Source organism: Sus scrofa, chromosome 10 (assembly GCF_000003025.6).
Source record: "Sus scrofa isolate TJ Tabasco breed Duroc chromosome 10, Sscrofa11.1, whole genome shotgun sequence".
In the NCBI taxonomy this organism is placed as follows: Eukaryota; Metazoa; Chordata; class Mammalia; order Artiodactyla; family Suidae; genus Sus; species Sus scrofa.
The window spans coordinates 47,533,141-47,552,144 of record NC_010452.4 but is presented as its reverse complement, the minus strand read 5'-3'; the positions used below and the strand labels follow the sequence as shown (position 1 = coordinate 47,552,144).

Genomic DNA, 19,004 nt, shown 5'->3' with positions numbered 1-19,004 from the left:
CAAAAAGACAAAGAAGACAAAAAAAAAAACAAAAAAAAACAAAAAAAAAACCTAGGGACAAAGCAACCTCCTCTGTGTTCCTCAAAAGAAGTCCACACATTAGACCAATCTAACAAGAGGGCACATAGCGTTTGTGCCAACGCTGTGGAAACTGGACCTTACACAGAGAAACTCTGAGTCTTCTCCATGGCTCCTGGTCTATCTTTGTGCCCAGGTGAAGCCCAGGACCTACTGTAACCTGGCTCTTCCTTTATTATTCTCCCTGAAGTACTAGACTGTCATCTGCATATCCTAAAATACTACCAACCACATTATAGGTTTGGGAGGCATTTGCTATAGTGGAAGGAATGGGAGATTTGAGGCCAAAGTAAGAGTTCAGATCCTGGCTCCACCCCATGGTGCCTGTGGGGTCTTGGGAAAGTGACCTGACTTCCTTGAATCTCAGTTTCCCTGGCTTTAAGATGGAGATGAAAGCATCTAATCATGCACTACTAACAAGGGGTGGAACTCAGCACTTGACACAGTCTCTATGAGGATGTGGGGTCGATCCCTGGCCTTGCTCAGTGGGTTAAGGATGCAACGTTGCTGTAAGCTATGGCACAGGTCACAGATGTGGCTTGGATCCTGTGTTGCTGTGGCTGTGGCGTAGGCCAGCAGCTGCCTCTCTGATGTGACCGGTAGCCTGGGAATTTCCACATACGACAGGTGTGGCCCTAAAAATTTAAAAAAAGAAGGAAAAAAAGAGAGATGGCCTGGAGGCCTCACACAGGCATGATGAGCAAGGCCAAGAACTCAAACTCCGAATCTTGGGGAGAGTGGAGGAAAATGTTCCCCCAGCTGACAATACCTCTACACAGAGTGCCCTGGTATCTGCAGCAACCAGCCACAGAAAATCCCTACAGGAATGTGATTAAGCCAAAGGGAGGGATCTGAAACAACACTTGGAATGGCCAAAAAAAAAAAAAAAAGAGAGAGAGAGAGAGAGAAACTCAAGATTAATGTTACAGTGACTGGGAAGGAAATGTGGAAAACGACCCCGAGCTGCTCAGAACCACTCTGTTCCCCTGGGTCCACAGGTCCCCTCTGACCTGACCCTCTGTCCCCACCCCACAATAGGGGCATTCAGCTAACTCATTCTTTGTGTGTGACCATCAGCTTTCACTGTTGAGGTCAAGGGACTCTGGGCACTTGTCCCACCAAATGTGCCTGTACCGGCGGTACCGGGGCTGTGCCAGAATCCCAACTGCAGAAGAGCACTGGGGAGAAGACGGCATTGTCAGATACACAATTAGAAGAGCAACTACAATTTATTGGTACTGGGCAAATGCCAGCTTTGTGGCTTCTCTGGTTGTACCAAGAAATCAGTTAGAGTGGCCCTGCCTAGTACAGTGGGCACTGACCGCATGTGGCTACTATGTCCCCGAAATGTGCCCAGTCTGTGCTGATGTTTGCTGTAAGCATACAAGACACCCTAGATCTTTGAAGGCAGTATAACAAAAGAATGTGTAGTATCTCATTCACAATTCTTATACTGATTTCATGGGGGAATGATAATATATTAGATGTATTTAGGTAAGTAAAAGGTTTTTTTTTTTTCTCTTTTTAGGACGACACCCTGGCATATGGAGGTTCCCAGACTAGGGGTTGAATTGGAGCCGTAGCTGCCGGCCTACACCACAGCCACAGCAATGCCAGATTCGAGCCACCTCTGTGACCTACACCACAACTCACAGCAACATCGGATCCTTAACTCACTGAGTGAGGCCAGGAATCCAACCTGTGTCCTCATGGATACTAGTCAGATGTGTTTCTGCTGAGCCACAACAAGAATTCCAAGATAATTTAAAATTACTTGTAACAGAGTTCCCGATGTGGCTCAGCAGGTTAAGAACCCGACATAGTCTCCTGTGAGGATGCAGGTTCAATCCCTGGCCTTGCTCAGTGGGTTAAGGATCCAGCATTGCTGTGAGCTGTGGCATGGGTCACAGATGTGGCTCAGATCTGGTGTTGCTATGGCTGTGGTGTAGGCCATCAGCTGCAGCTCCAATTTGAACCCTGATCTGGGAATTTCCAAATGCCATGGGTGGGGGGGGGTCATAAAAAAAGAAAAATATTACTTATAGCTGTATATTTTTTTTCAAATTTTTTTTTTTGGTATTTTCTAGAGCCACACCCTTGGCATATGGAGGTTCCAAGGCTAGGGGTCTAATTGGAGCTACAGCTGCCAAACTTCACCAGAGCCACAGAAACGTGGGATCCGAGCCACATCTTCAACCTACACCACAGCTCACGGCAGTGCCAGATCCTTAACCCACTGAGTGAAGCCAGGGATTGAACCCGCAACCTCATGGTTCCTAGTCGGATTCGTTAGCCACTGAGCCATGACAGGAACTCCTGTATCTTTTTTTTTTATTGTGGCTACTAGAAAATTTTAAATTACACCTGTGGTTTGAATTGCATTTCTACTTCTAGGAAAATCTGCATAATCTTCGCTCCCCAACATATACTACAGCATAGCCTCAGCACATACTATGCTTTTATCCCTAACATTGAAAACAAAGTAACTAATATCCTTCCAATCTATCCACAACGGACATGTGCAAGGGTGCTACCCAAGAGCTCGCCATGATTTACTTAACCTGTGAGATAAATTAAAAGTTGTTTTATAGCCTGTATGATAAATCTAAGTCCTGCTCCATTCCTACCCCACACACTGGGATTGGAATCACTTTCAGAAGCCTCAGTTTTGAAAGTGGATGACAGCTACACACACACACACACACACACACACACACACACACACACACACACACACACATGCATACACTTGATAAATCGGAATCCCCCACCAAAAATCTATAGAGACAGAAGAATAATAGGTTATGTATATACTTAGGCTTATTATAGTTCTCAAAGTGAATTAAGGATGGACTTTGGTCTTTATTTCAGAGTATCCTCTGGTTTTCCCAGTGCTAAAAACAGTGTTTGACTTGCAAATCTTAGGAGAAATGACTACATTACAGTTTCCCCATGTAGAAAGTACTCCGGAGTTTAGGCTCCTCCAGTAAGGTAAAGGAGACCTTCCAGGGTGCAGCAGGTCCCTCCCTGAGGCATCTTTATCCCTTTGAAGATACTCAATTATTATCATTCACATAATTCCCTCTGAATACCAATATGGAGTTAATTTATCCAATTGCTATCATCCACTTGTATTAAAAGCATCGCACTTAGTGACAAGGAACCTGCCCTGTGGAAACAGCATTTTCTCCTGATTCTAGCTTTTAGAGCATATGCTCAGATTGTTTTCAAGAGAAAGGGACTGGATTGCTTTATCTGGTTTGTGAACCTTTTACAGGTCCCTTTTTGTCTGTTTGATCTCAACAGAAGGAAACAAGTTTATTCCCTGACACCTGATCCCAGCACTTAAAAAATCCTTGTTGGATGCATAAGTAAATGAGATAGAAAAATTGCCAGCCTTACTTTCCCCTGCTCAGCATTAGCTTTAGAGATCTAGAGAGAGATCTCTCCTCCTGCTTAGAATGGAGCAAAGAGATCTGCCTGGAAAATGAACAGAATTCCCACAAACAAACTCCCTATTTTTTATGTATCAGAAGTGCTCAGAAATCCTCATCTCACCTCTTCCCCTCCCCCAATCGTGTTAGCATTTCCCTGCCACACTCAGATTCCAGTTTAATTATACAGCATGAGGTCAGTGGCTTGAGGGCCCTTATCCGTCTTCTTTTTTGCCAAGTGTGAGTGGAGCTTGGCTTTCTAGGCCCTGGGAGTGGCCACCTGGGGCCCTGTTATCCCATCTGATGAGGTCAGTGGCCCCTCCTTCTCTCGTTCCACAGGGGCCATCGGATGGCCTCCCCAGTGACTTCATAAAATCCCCTGGGCCGACAGGATTTTTGTCAGTACAAGATGGAAAAGGCTTTAAGCCAACCATGGCTTTGAAAGCCCAAGAGTTACCAGGCTGTTTTGCAGTCTGTTCCTAGCTCTTTCATCTCCCTTCTGGAACATGGAACCTTGCCTCCCGCATTTGCCCAGACCTGGTCTCAAAGCACCCAGCCCTTAGCATTAGGAAAAAGGAGAGCTGTTCCAAGTGGGGCGACCAGAAACATCCCTGTGCCTGTTTCCAGCTCTCCTCCCTGGGGGTGTGTACCCACTGCAGGGAGGATCACATAAGATAATGCATGTTCAACTTCGTAAGATCTAAAGCAAGCAAGGAAGAAAGACTGTTCTTTGAGGAAGGTGTCACTTACGAGATGACAAAGCCAAGAGCTGGAGCAGAAAACTGATTTATTTGCGGTCCCGGCTTAAGTCTAATCTACAGTCTTTTCTTCTAAACAATCTACCCATCATGATTATTTGTTGTGGAAGCCCTGACTGTAATGAGGGCTGATTTACGCTACAAAGGTATCTTTTTTTTTATTCTGCGTTCTTGGAGCTGCACCTTGACAGGCCCGACTTCACAAGGATCTTGCAGGAGGGGCTCTGGTTCCATGTTTCAGCTTGAAGATAGATCGTCTGCCTTTCCCACCTGGACTCACAACTATGACAATTCATTCCAAATATTTGTCACAGGACTTGCATTTCTGTATGTATTCATTGATATATTCATTCATACACTGATGAACAGTAAGAACTAACGTTTATTATGGTGGGCTGAGACCTTACAGACATTATCTTATTTACTTTTCAAACAACCTGCCGTCTTGGTCCCATCACTGTACGCATTTTACACAGGAGATAACTGAGGCTCAGAAAACTTACACCCTGATAAGTGGCAAAGAAAATTTACATCTTAGTAAGTGGCAGAGCTAGAGTTTGAACCACACGTTCTACAGGACACAAGGTGGCCCACAGTCTGATCAGGAAAGCTGAGGGTGTCTTTCATGAATCTACCCTATAGTCCTCACCTTCCTTTCCACAATTCACGGATTCCTTAAGAGGGGTTGTTTGAAAAAGAATAAAGTTGTTTCCTGTTTGCATCCGATTAAGCTGAGTGATTTAATAAATGCATGACAGTAGCTCTTTGTAAAGGAATCTGATGCATGCCTCATAAACAAACCTATTTCTAGTTTTATTGGCTTCATGGTAAAACTTTGTAGCATCATAAAAACAGGGCATGTCTTAAAGGTTCCTCCTGGCTTTGCAGGGAGGATTGTCCTTACCCATCTCAGAAGCCTCTAGATTAGAAACTGTTATAAACCTTTCTCAGGAAAACATTTTGACATCAAGAAACATTGCCTTGAATTTAATCTACAGCTGTCATGTTTCAGCTCCAGTAGTTTTCCTCTTATTTAAGCCTCCATTAAGATAAAGTATAGCCTGTCATTGGCTGGTGAATAATCTTGTGTATATTTAATGTGTTTGAAAGTAATTGTCAAGGCCCCCTGAGCCTTCCTGACTCAGACTGCACCATTCTTTCGTCCTTACTGCTTTCCAGTTCAAAGGATCCTTTAAAAGGAAGAGTCTAATAGTTGATAAGAATATATGTATCAAGCAGATATAACACCATGGGTCATTTCAGCCTTTCCTCTCCATGGAGTTCTAGCCAAGTCTCAAGCAGACTTAGCACAATCCTAAGTGACATGAAAGGTTTCATATACAGTATGATAATTCATCTAAAGAGCCAGAGAGCCTTTGTACCCTTTTGATTCTTTTTCTCCCTCTATTGTCTGCAATTTTAGGATGTTCACATCCTACAGCTGTACCTAATGTGATTCCAAAACTGCAGTGGGTGAAGGATTGCCCTTGAACTAACTGCAGCTGCATGGGGGCACTTACTGTGGTTGCACAAGAGCCAGACACAATTCTTGGGTTAATTTCAAATGCTTACTCTCTATCAACTCAACTTCCATGTTCCCACAAGTGTCCTTTTCAACAGTGGCCTGATCCTTTCAGAAGATTTCCCTTAGAAAACTATCTTATGCCACCAATCAGAAGTCATTCCTTCCAAAGAAAGTAATGGAAGTGCAGTAAATGACACAACATCTTTGGGGCAGAAATAAGGGAAGTTCAGACATAAACAACGCCTTCTCTGGGGAGTTAGCCAATTGTGAATGGAGAACAGATATTAAAGGAAAGAGTATCACGGTATTCTAAAAACCCAAGTTTACACTCGGAATAGTTGGTCAGCTGTTAAATTAAACTTTTTTTTTTTTTTTTTTTTTTTTTTTTTTGCTTTTTAGGGCTGTACCTGCGGAACATGGAGGTTCCCAGGCTAGGGGTCCAATAGGAGCTATAGCTGCTGGCCTATACCACAGCCAAAGCAACATCAGACAGGTTTGCGACCTATACCACATCTCACAGCAAGGCCAGATCCTTAACCCACTGAATGAGGCCAGGGATCAAACCCGCAACCTCATGGTTCCTAGTCAGATTCATTTCTGCTGTGCCAGGATGGGAACACCCGAATTAAAAGCTAATACTCCATCCTTTGTAGGGAAGTGAATTTCAATCCATTTACAGTGCAAGCACTTGATAAAAACATCTGTAACCTTGTTTGGATAGAAAAGATAGCCCTCCATTTCTCAAAAAATTGTAAATAGAACTACCATAAAATCTAGGAATTCCACTTTTGGATATTTATCCAAAGGAAATAAAATCACAAACTCAAAAAAAATCTGCACCCCTTTTTCCTTGCAGCCATATTTATAACAACCAAGTCCTGGGTGCAACCTAATTGTCTATCAATGGATGAACGAATATATACACACACACACTCACTCACACACACTTATAATGAAGTATTATTCAGCCATAAGGAAGAAGGAAATCCTGCGGCAAGTTAGGACATGGATGGAACTTGCTAAGTGTGATAAGTCAAACAGAGAAAGACAAATATTATATAATCACTGTCATACATGAAATCTAACAACAACAAAGACCTCATGGACAAAGAGTTCATATTTGTCATTACCAGAGGCAGGGGTTGGGGAGGGGGAAACTGGAGGAAGGTGGTCAAAAGATAAAAACTTCCAGTCAGAAGATCAATAAACACTTGGGATGCAGTGTACAGCCTGGTGAGTATGAAGAACACTGCTGTAGGTTTTATGTGAAAATTACTAAGACTGTAAATCCTAAAAGTTTTCATCATAAGCAAAACTTTTTTTTTTTTGGTAACTATGAGGAGATGGATGTTAAATAAACTTATTGTCATGATTATTTTGATATATACATATATATATATATATATATATATATATGCACACACAGGCCAAGTCATTATGCTACACCTTCACTGCATACAGTGCTGTCAATTACATATCAATAAAACAAAAAGGAAAAACAAAAAGAGGGGACCTTTCACCAAGCCATCTTCTGTTCCCTCCCTCCTCTCCCTTTTCCTCACCTTCCTTCTTTCCTCTCCCCTCTTCTCCTGCAAATTTTGCAGCTGGCACTGGCAAGCAGGAATCACAAGAAGCTGAAAATAAGGGGAATTTTTTTTTTTTTTTGCCAGCCTCATTCATGGGAGGCAGTGCATAGAGGATTAAAGAGAATTATGAAGGATGGAGGATTAAAAATCAAATTTAAAAAGGACACATTTAAAAAGTGCACAAAGGAGATTAATTATAAAATACTTTCCTTTAGCCTCATAGGAGAAACGACTCAATCAGTGCCTCTCTTTTTTCCCTCCCCCCCCCACAACCTCTGCAGACACCATTTGTTATGGTTAGAATCCTGAGGCCTGTGTCATGGCTTGCCAGAAGGCCAGTCATAAGTATATTCATCAGCCTGGAGACGCTCTGAGATTGCAATTCCATACAAAAGGAAGAGTAAGTAGTGGACTCAAGTAAATGCAGCCACAGGCCAAAAGCCCTGGTAAGTCCGCCTAACACTGACAACAGCCTGACTGTGATGTGTGGACAGCTGCCACCCTGTCTGTTCGTAGGTATGTCACGTGTGGCCACCACTCAGGAGACACACATGCTCAGGTGCCCTCTTTGCAAATGCCTTCATTTCAACACAAGGGAACATTCTGCCCACCTCTTTTTGCCACTTCCAGTTAATCTCATGCATATTTATGTGCCAATTATGCAAATCCCAAGATACAAATGCATTAAGCACCCATGATTTAGACTGGTTAAGTCTATTACATGGCATAATGAAATTACTGCATGATGTCCAATTTACCTCAACACTTGCTTTAAACTGTCAGGAAGTTATTAAGTAACCATAACACACCGAAATTTAGCGATAGGAGGCTTTCTTTGTCCAAACCATCATGACACTACGAAATCAGACACTTCCAGGGAAATCCTTACAAAAGGGGGAAAACATTCCAGAATAGACTTAATGAGACCTAATGCGGATCAACATTTAAGGACAGCAACACACTGTCACTGATAGGTCTTTGGATAAAATTAAAAAAAAAAAAATCACTGGGTAATTTCAACCACACAGGACAGAGCAATTAAGGAGCTAAAGGGACAATCAAAGGGCTCTCCCTTTGCCTCTTACAGGGTCAGGTCTTCTCATGAGTCACAATGATACTTAAGGTATCAAATGCAAATGTCATTTGAATCTTCAGTATGGAAATCTTGATTTCCAGAGTCAGAAATAAAGAGATGTGAAAAGAATTCACAGAAGCAATTTCACAGACATATACCAATCCTGTGAAACCTAAAAATTAACGGGTTTGAAGAAGAGTCAGTTTGCTAATGTAGAGATTCTATGTTTGAACTCTGTGAGGACCAAATTCCCACCCATCCACCCACTACAGTTTCACTATGCATTTGGTGATATAATGGCTAAGGAACAAGCCATGATGTGAATTAAACTGATAAAGATAATATATGAGCAGACTGACCCACTGACACCCATTCCTCCTCCTACGAGAGCAGAGAGCATGCCAATTTCATCAGTCCACAGTGTGATTTACGCAGTGTTTAGTTCCTGATTCATTTGCAGTGGGAACTTCCCTCCAAGTCTATGAGAATCGTGCTTGCTAAGGTTATGAGCGCAGATTCATAGATCCGGGGAAGACTGACAGTGCACAATGCCGACGCATAGTGTCTGAGGCAGGGATTTCTAAAAGCTAACCAAATGAACAGCTTTCCATGTCATCCCCTAAAGCATTCACACCCCACTCTGTCAATAAAGAGACCCAGGAATCCCATGCCATTTGCTATTTTCTTTGCAGTGGCAGACGATAGAGGAAACTGCACCTGCTATTTCCCCAGCTCCTTGGGTTCAGGTGTGCTGTCTGCAACCATGGGGATGTCAGCTACCTGCTCCAAGGGAGCAAGTGGGTTACCAAGGGGATCTTGCAGAAGATCGGCCAGCCAGACAGCCAAGGGGATGGGAATAGAACCTCTGGTAATAAACTCACTTGGGGTTGTCCTTCTCATGAATGACTATCAAAGGACTGAGAAACACAAGAGAGAGATGGGGGACTCTCCCAAAGGACGGGAGACTTCTGTGTTTAAGACTGTAGCTCTAATATTTTCCCCAAACACTATGGTCATGTTAATTTTAAAAAATTCAATGACAAAAAGAGTCTGTGTTGAAATCACTAACTGGAGCATCAAAGAGATGAGGTTAAATCAAAGCCTGTATCTTTTGGCTTTAACTCTGCTGTGGGATTACAGAGCCAGTTCCCTCTGATTTTTTGGAAAAGGAATATTCCTAGCACAATTTAGAACTTTGGTTGCACCCATGTAGAGTTCTGGCTGGAGGTACCAGATAACAAATAGACTCTTCCATCATCTGAGCTTTTAATGCCCCATCTTCACGGCATCCCTTTTTCAAGTGAAAAAGCAAACTCCAGCCAGGAGGACAAGTTCCCAGAGCCTCCAGGAGACTGTGAGCAGTTTCCCACGAGCGTCTCTCCATGTCACAGGACTGAGTTCTAGCCATCAAGCTCATTCAGTGCCTTGGGCTCTTGTCTGCAGATCTGGTTTTCTCAGAGAACACACTGGCTTCCAGAACGCATTAACCTACTTTCCTCTGAGGATTCCTGGGCCCTCTTGCTCCGGAGAAGAGGAGGAAAGGGGCGATCTCCAGTGGGAGTTGGGCATGCTGTGCTTTAAAACGTGTTACTCTTTCTGCTCAACAGCAACACAGCCTGAGAAATTGGTACTTCCTGCCCACGAATAGCTCTAAGGGCTGCACAGCCTCCAAGGAAGAGCGATTAGAAATGCTACTAAAATATGGCTGTCTAATGGAGAGAGAGAGAGAGAGAGAGAGAAACTCATTGACTAAGAATTCCCATTGTCCACACTGACAGATGGCTTTCTCCCCCCTGCCCCCGCCCCACCACAATCGGCGATTGCCGCTGCCTCTGAGGCGAGTCTATTCTTTTCGAGATCCAGTTGCATCCGCCAACCTAGTTCTGAAACAAGACAAAAGCTCAGCGAGCCTCCCATTCACAGAGGCTCCGGGCACCTAAGCCGCCTTTTCTACACCTCCGAGCCACATCAAAAGCAATCGGGATCCAGTCCCCTTACCTTCGTCCTCATCGGCGACAGGAGCCCTTCCATTTTGGCGGAATCCTCATGCCAGTTTCTCTCTCCTCCAAGTTACTCTCTCCGTGCGCGCGGTCCTTAAGCATCCCACATGAAAAGAGCCATGCCGGGAGTCTCCTGTCACTCCCCTCTCCTTGGTGGCGCCGCCGCACCGCCACCCTGTCTAACTTGAATCCCTGGGTGCCTGAAAAGCCCTTTTCCTGAAGAAACCTGCTCCTCTCCTCCGCGCCCTCTTCCCTCTCTCCTTCTCTCTCTCCCGCGCTCTCTCTCCCCCCACCTCTCTCTCCTCCCTCTCTCTTTCCATAATCTGCCTACAGCTCTCTGTGTACCAGGCTTACTTGACAAATGATCCCTGTCTTAGGTGCAGCATTTGAGCCAAGAAAAGTGATCTGCACTAGAGCATGGGGGTGCGGGGGGTGCAGTGCCTCCAGGATAGGAGGCAAGGGGGGCTGGGGGGCTGGGCTGTGCCCCTGCATCCTGCCGGCTCCCCAGGTTTCTGAGGCCACTCTCTCTAGAGCTATTCATTCGCTCCTCTTTTAAGGAATAGTACCCTGACAGCCATGCATCCCATTGCCACCATTACTCAGCTGGTGTTTGGGCTGGTGTGCAGAAAGCCGAAAAAGAAATCTCACCATTCGGATACTTCTAGGTATCCATTTGTTGACAGAACATCTGGATAGCTAACTGGGTTTCTGTGGTTTTTGACCAGAGGTGTACAAGCATATGGGCATAGCCTCTACTTAGGGAAAGTTTCAAAAGCAGATTTATGGATTCAATTCCTGTACAGCTGAGCATGAAGTGTGTGTGCTGTCCAGAAAGCCAAATACACCAGGATTGAGTGCTTCATTCAGCATTGCTGGTCACTTGTAAAAAGTAGACAGTGAAAAAAAATATATTGCCAAGACCTGAGTCAGGGCATCATGAAATTGAAAAGCTGAGGTACTAGGACTTTTTTTATGCTTGAGAAATTCTCTGTGTGGAAATAATTTGTAATCTCTACACCATATACATCTCTCTCACACACACACACACACACACACACACACTCACACACGTGAATTCATCAGTGACATTTAAGGCTGATGTCTGCTGTCCCTGTCCCTTGAATGGAACTGGTGCCTCTATCTGCTGCATTTATGCCTGACTCTGGATACATCTCCAAGATGGGACCACCTGTCCAGACGGTGTCAGAGGTTGTCCTCCCAACCAACCTCTTCCTGTACCTGTGTTCTTATTCCTTGATTATGTCAGGTTTTCTTCTCCAGTTCACAAATCTGTATTCTACAGATACACAGGGTCTACACCAACTATATAACTCCACCCCGCCCCTGCCCATTCCTCTCCTTGGCTAATCCCCAGTTCTGTTTTCCTAACTTTTCTCTACTACATCTCAGGTGCACAACTGTAGCCTTATTCTCACTTAATGAGGTACTTTTCATTCTTTTTTTTTTTTTTTTTGTTTTTTTTTTTTTTTTTTTTTTTTGCTATTTCTTTGAGCTGCTCCCACGGCATATGGAGGTTCCCAGGCTAGGGGTTGAATCGGAGCTGTAGCCACCGGCCTACACCAGGGCCACAGGAACGTGGGATCCGAGCCGCGTCTGCGACCTACACCACAGCTCACAGCAACGCCGGATCGTTAACCCAATGAGCAAGGGCAGGGACCGAACCCGCAACCTCATGGTTCCTAGTTGGATTCATTAACCACTGCGCCATGATGGGAACTCCACTTTTCATTCTTTAACGAGAGTTTTAATGGCCTGACAAATCTTCAATATTGAGTGCAATACTATGTCTCGTATGAAAGATATTTGCCATTGCTGGGAGTCTCTGGACCTTGATTCTCTAGTTACTGGCTTAACCCTTACTTTTTCATATTCTGTATACCAGTATTGGGTGAAATCCCTTAATCTTTTGTATATTCAGTTATTCAACAAATAGTTGTAATATACCTACTGTGAGCCAGGACCTGTTCCAGTTTCAGGTGATACAGTGGAGAACGTGGTAGAGAAAGCCCTTGTCACCTCACTTTTATATCCACCTTGACTCATGTTCCTGTGCTTCCCTGTAGGATTGTAAACCCTCCTATGAGATTCCCCTTCCACGATGGCTCCACTCTCTGACACCCTCCTGCTGGTGGGATACCCACTGTTCACTTCCTGAGGCAACTAAAGTCTACTTTGTTCCGCAAGAATTCCATTCCTCCCTCCACCTCCATCATTAATTCTACTCCTTCTCCTCTTCCCTGTATCCTTTCAAGGCTTTTTGTTGTGTTTGTTTGTTTTTTGTTTTTTTGCAGGGGAAGGGGAAGGAATCACTGTTGTTTTTTCAAGATAGCAGTGCTCATCAGCCCCACATCCTAGCCCCAGACATTAAAACAGGCTTGCTATTCTGCTCATTTTTGACACATCACTCATTCCAATTCATCCTGTTTGACCCCTCAGTTATATGTTCAAGATCTTAACAAGTTATATCCATCCCTGTGCCTTTCTTCCCACAACTCTTTTCTTTTTTTTTTTTTTTTTTTTTTTTTTTTTGTCTTTTTGCTATTTCTTGGGCCGCTCCCGTGGCATATGGAGGTTCCCAGGCTAGGGGTCGAATTGGAGCTGTAGCCACCGGCCTACGCCAGAGCCACAGCAACGCGGGATCCGAGCCACGTCTGCAACCTACACCACAGCTCACGGCAACGCCGGATCCTTAACCCCCTGAGCAAGGGCAGGGACCGAACCCGCAACCTCATGGTTCCTAGTCGGATTTGTTAACCACTGCGCCACGACGGGAACTCCCCCATAACTCTTTTCTGAAGCATTATGTCCTGGTCTCTGTCCCTTCCTAATCTCAGAGCCCCTCTCACACCAGGATTACCAATCTGAAGATTTCCGTGAACTTTTTCCTTGGCCCTTTTTTGTCTTTGGCACAAGTGATCACCCCCTGTTTCTTGTTAATCTCTCTGAACCTAAATGTTCCAAAGAGTTAAAGTGGTAGAACGGAGTAGGGCTGTGTCAAGGTTAAAAAAAATTAGACTGATTATATGTTTGAGGCTAATAGGTTTCCAACAAACTCCGGCTATAGTTTTCAGGACCAGAACAGGCTTCCTGAGGCATAGGAAGAAGCTTGAGGAAGGAATTTTGAGTTTCCTGTATCATCACACTACCCTAGGGAAGTGTGACTATTCTGGTTGTTCACACTCCCCTGAAGTCTGGCGTTGCTTACCATGTTCATAGCAGTCTTAGAGGTTCCTGACTAAACCAAACATTTGGAAAGTGATAGGACCTGGACCACGTTAGGATCTTGAGAGGACACTCATGGTGATGGTAACGATGAAGATAACGATGGCTGTTAAACATTTGTACTAAGCACTGCACTAAGTGATTTTCATGCATTAGCTCTTACCACCCTCTCAGCTACCCTATGGGGGAGGTACTGTGCTTACCGCTATTTTGTGGATGCATTGGTTCAGTCATTTGCCCACACAATGGACTTTCATTTAGCTTGATGAGACCACTGTTAATGAGGACACTGTTTCCTTCCACCAACATAAGACATATAAAGAGTTAAACGCATATCTAATGGTCTGTTCTTTATTAAGTATGGACTGCAAATTTGAGACAGTATTATTTTGGGCCATTGTGTTAAATTGAGGATCTCATTCACCTACTTGGTCGTGAAACCAATATTCCGGCCATCCACCTCAAGCCAGTTACTGTGTAATATACTTATCAAGCACAAGTCTGTGTTTGCCAAAGATAAAGAGTTATTTGTAAAATGGAACATACTAGTCAATTTATTATCTATTATCTCCAAGTCCTTTAAATACGAACCACTCCATCTCTTAGATCTAAATTAATTCGCTTTATTCGGAGATGGGGAGGGGTAGGTGGTGGTGGTGTTTAGGAAATAGTTTAACCTTGGCAATAGATGTGCAATGTCAGTGGACAATAACCACCAGCTTGTTAGGCATCCTGACACACTTGGGGATGATCAATGTTGCGAAAATGTGCAAAAGTGGGAAGGATCATTCCCTTCTCCCAGCCCACCCACGTTTCTTTAGATTGGGGCACTCTCTTCTTATCTCTTCATGTTCCAAAAGAGTCCCTTCAGCTTCAAAAAGGGAAAGAGCTACGATTTAGGATAAACTTGGCCTTGGGTAAAAAAAGTCAATGGCTATCAAATATAGAGAAACCAGTAAAATATCAATTAAGTGTGCATCACAGGGAAAGGGAGGCTTGGCTGAAGTCTGCCTCAAGGAAGTTCTGCTGTGTGGTGAGGGGTTTCCTTGAAGGGACCATCCCTGCACCCAGGAACCTCTCTTAGCAAGTACTGTTGTCCTTTGGGTCATTCTTCTTCCTCATTTTGACATTTTAAAAAAGAAGAAGAAAGAACGTCGTGATAAATCTCTCTAGGCCAAGAGCACTTGGAAACATCGCAAAGGCCATTAGACAGGGCTTGATCAGAGGCTTAGATTTCCCATCTCTCTCCCATTAAAATGCTGACCCTTTCTTCCCCACATTGCTTCATTTTCAAGATTAAGTTCTTTAGGGAACTTGTAGTCTCCAGGGACTACAGCCACTGCAAACTTAAGGTTCATTATCTGAGGGCCATATTGCCTTGCTTCCTAAGGAGTTTTCAATTTCCGAAGATAAGAGATACTGACCTGACCACCAGTAGGGCTTTCCCTTCATGACCCATCTCTCTTTACTTCTTATTGGGAATCCTTCTCATCAAGACTTAGGCTTTCAGGTGATAAAGGATAGAAAAGACCTTATTCCTGGATAGGTTCCATGTAACTTGGGCAACCTTCTGAGAGTTAGGTTAGCTGATGCCATGAATTGACCTCCCAATTCACTTTCCCCTGCCTCTGCCCCTTGCCTTGGGCCACACATATTTACTTTGCTTTATAATGTAAATAACAAAACACATCACAGGGAACATTGCCACTTACTGTGTGCTGAACCAAAGCACACAACGGAAATCATGATTTGATATCCAAATGCTTAGATTTATGTTTGTATCCAGTAAGGAGAAGCATTCTATAAGTTAGTGCAAAACAAAAATTATATACTGATTGACAGTCTTTCAAAGTACATTCATGTGCGTTACCATTTGAGGACCTCACACTAATCCTGTGAGGCATGGCAGGTATTAATTTCTACTTTGCAAAGTTGGATTGATAACTAGGAAGAAAGTAACCTTTACTGACAATCAACTTTGTTTCAGCTTTGAGCTGAGTACTTTTTCCTTTTTCTTTTTTCTTTCTTTTTTTTTTTTTTTTTTTTTAGGGCTGCACCTGTGGCATATGGAAGTTCCCAAGGTAGGGGTTGAATTGGAGCTGCAGCTGAGGCCTACACCACAGCCACAGACACACCAGATCTGAGCCACAACCTATGCTGCAACTTTCAGTAACTCCAGCTCCTTAACCCACTGAGTGAGGCCAGGGATCGAACCTGCATCCTCACTGAGACTACACTGGGTTCTTAACCTGCTGAGCCACAATAAGAACTCTTGAGCTGAGTACTTTTAAGTGCCATCTCTTTTCATCTTCAGTGGCGTGTTATCATTCCTACTGAACAGATGAGAGAATGGAGACTGAGAAAATAAAGTCCTACATCATTTAGTCTTAATCATTCACATTTTTTGTTTCCATGCCATTTGTCATCAGATTCCCTCACCTCTGGACACAGCTATGTGATGGGTTTGCACCAGAGGAATGTCAACAAACGTGGTACAAACAGAAGGTGGACAGTGTCCACGAAAAAGACATCCCAGGCTAGGCGCAGATCCCAGGAGGATGAGCATCAGGCAGTGTGTGCATACAATAAATTTTCAAGATCCCAGTTCCTCAAGAGTAGAACCAGAACTTGACACAGGTCTTCCCAATCTAAATTTCAAGTTTTCTACTCTAGACAGCTCTGAAAGCAGGTCATGTCAAGTGATGGAAATTATGACCATTCAAATATCTGCAGGCCTCCACATCGAGAGCTGAGCTTCAGGCTGCACACACTAGCACTTTTGTGTTACTGAACATCACACACCAGAACCTACAACATTTCATTCTCAATGCTTTTTTTTCCTCCACTATTTTCATTCTAAAACTGCGGAAGCCTGGGGGAGAGTGGGTGTTAGGTTCTAAGTCGTGGTTGATCAGTCATCTTGTCTTTATGATCTTTCAGCTGCCCTGTCCCATTTTCTAATGAACAGCAATTGCCGGAAGTTATCAGCAATCAGTATGGCAGATAATTGGACTCTAGCCCTGGGAGACATCTTCCTTCAGCAGTTCTTGTCTTTATGAAAAACTGTGCCACACAGTGGGAGAAAGAAAGCTGCTTTCTTTCATTCGCATGCACACTTTAATTGGAAATGGGTTTCTGCCTACCCGTGTGTTGGATGACAACAACAACAAAAAAGGATAAAGAACAGAGTGACATTACTTTGCAAAGTGTGCCAAAAGAGGCATTTACATTTCTTTCTGTTTTTCCTTCTTTTCTTTAAGGTTTTTTGGTTTAAGTGCTTTTGTTAGGAGGGAGGAAACCAACAGCTGCTGTGGCCTCAGACCATTACTCTGGTGCTTGCTTAGAAGACCTCTGGGAGCGGAGATAAGGAAAGAGTTGAAGTCAACATTCGGGTGCAAGGCACCGAGAAAACTGCTGGCACTTTCCTTCCTTCTGATTCCCGAGGAAGCAGAGCCAGCTGAACGTTCCTTTAACCCTCTCCTACCTCCTCCTTGCAAAGAAGGCACTCATTAGGACTTTTAAGGCCTCTTATTTCCAAGCTCCAAAATAAGGCTTTGTGCTGGAGGATATGAAATAGGGGAAACACGTTCTCTTGAGATTTCTCTCAAGAAAGAAGGAAGGTCAGGTTTAGGAAGGCCAGGTCTTAGATCGCTTTCAAAAATCAAAACCTAGGAGTTACCATCGTGGTTCATCAGGTTAAGGACTTAACATTGTTTCACTGAGGATGTGGATTCAGTTGTGGGCCTCCCTCAGGGGGCTGAGGAATCAGTGTTGCCACAAACCGCAGCATTGGTTGCAGATATGGCTTGGATCCAGTGTTGCCATGCTTGTGGTGTAGGCCTGCAGCTGCAGCTCCAATTTGACCCCTAACTCAGGAGCTCCCATATGCCCTAGGTGAGACCATTAAAAAATAAAAAATCAAAGCAAAACCTGGACATGAATGGGACAAAAATGAGAGTGACCTGCAGAGATGGGAATCCTAGGAGTTTCTGCTTCTGAGATTTCTTTGGACCCTCAAGCTGTGTAAGCAGAACAGGAACTTTTTTCTCCAATGGGCCCATCCTGCCCTCTGAGGGTGTGAAAAAAGCCCCATTTTCTATCCAAAAAGTGCCTCATTAATGACTGAGCTCATCTAAGCTCAGTATAGAGATGCTGCAGGGTTCTCTCAAGTCACATCTATGTGTTAAGAAATGTCTCAGGAGTTGCTGTCGTGGCACAGTGGTTAACGAATCCGACTAGGAGCCATGAGGTTGCAGGTTTGATCTCTGGCCTTGCTCAGTGTGTTGAGGATCCGGCATTGCCGTGAGCTGTGGCATGGGTCGCAGATGCAGCTCAGATCCCGTGTTGCTGTGGCTCTGGTGAAGCCGGCAGCTAAGCTCTGCTTAGACCCTAGCTGGGATTCTCCATATGCATGGAGCGGCCTAGAAAAGGCAAAAAAAAAAATAAATAAATAAAATAAAATGACAACAAGCTCGTTCTAAAAAAAAAAAAAAAAAGAAAGAAATGTCTCAGTCCATTTGGGCTACTATGATAGATGTACCACAGCTAGAGAGGCACAGAAATGACTGAAATTCATTTCTCACAGTTCTGGAGGCTGAGGAGGCCAAGATCAAAGTGCCAAGAGATTCACTGTCTGGTGAAGACCCACTTCCTAGTTCACAGACTTGCCTTTTTGCTGTGTCCTCACATGGAGGAAGGGACAAGGCAGCTCTGTGGGGTTTATTTTCAAAGGGCGCTAATCCCATTCATGAGGGCTCCACCCTCACGAACGAATCTTTCTCCAGAGGCCCCACCTCCTAACACCATCACCTTGGGGGTAGGTCTCAACGTACAAAGGTCATGGGCATCTGCGAACATCCCATCTATAGGAAGAACTACTGTATGTTAGGTCCAGCCAGCGGCTCTGTTCTGAGGTTAGTTACCAAGGTAATGAAGACTGGTCATGGCTCTTGAAGAAGTCCAAGGATTGGAGATGAAAATCCTTCCAACCATCAGAACTGTACTGAGGGAGAGCTTGCAAAGAGGGCTGGACAATTCGAGTGGAGGCAAAGATGGGGAAAGCACTGATTTCGGGGGCCTCGTAAGGAAGCCTTTAAGGAGGAGCTATTCTTGGGGCTTGAAGGTCAGAGAGGAGGCCATATAAAGGAGACCACTATGCTGAGGCTTATGGTTTGCCAAGATGGTGGGGTGGGTGTGGAGAAGGGTGGAGCTGAAGAGAGGATTTCAGGCAGAGAAATTCACACATGAAAATGAAATAGAGGCAGAAAATAACATGATGCTTGAAGACAAAGGTAAGAACACCAAG

General features: G+C 44.1%; 1 protein-coding gene across 3 annotated transcripts in view; it reads right to left on the bottom strand.

Moving 5' to 3' along the window:
• The window catches only part of FRMD4A (FERM domain containing 4A), a 664,082-nt gene that overhangs the window by 496,804 nt on the left and 148,274 nt on the right, over window positions 1-19,004 (bottom strand). Inside the window, exon 1 of one of the 3 annotated variants that reach the window (XM_021064223.1) lies at window positions 10,455-11,929. The exons of the other annotated variants lie outside the window; for them this stretch is intronic. Coding sequence (XP_020919882.1) covers window positions 10,455-10,487 — 33 coding nt within the window. The 5' untranslated portion in view covers window positions 10,488-11,929. Of the gene's footprint in view, window positions 1-10,454; window positions 11,930-19,004 lie in introns of those variants that run through there. 3 annotated transcript variants of the gene reach the window in all.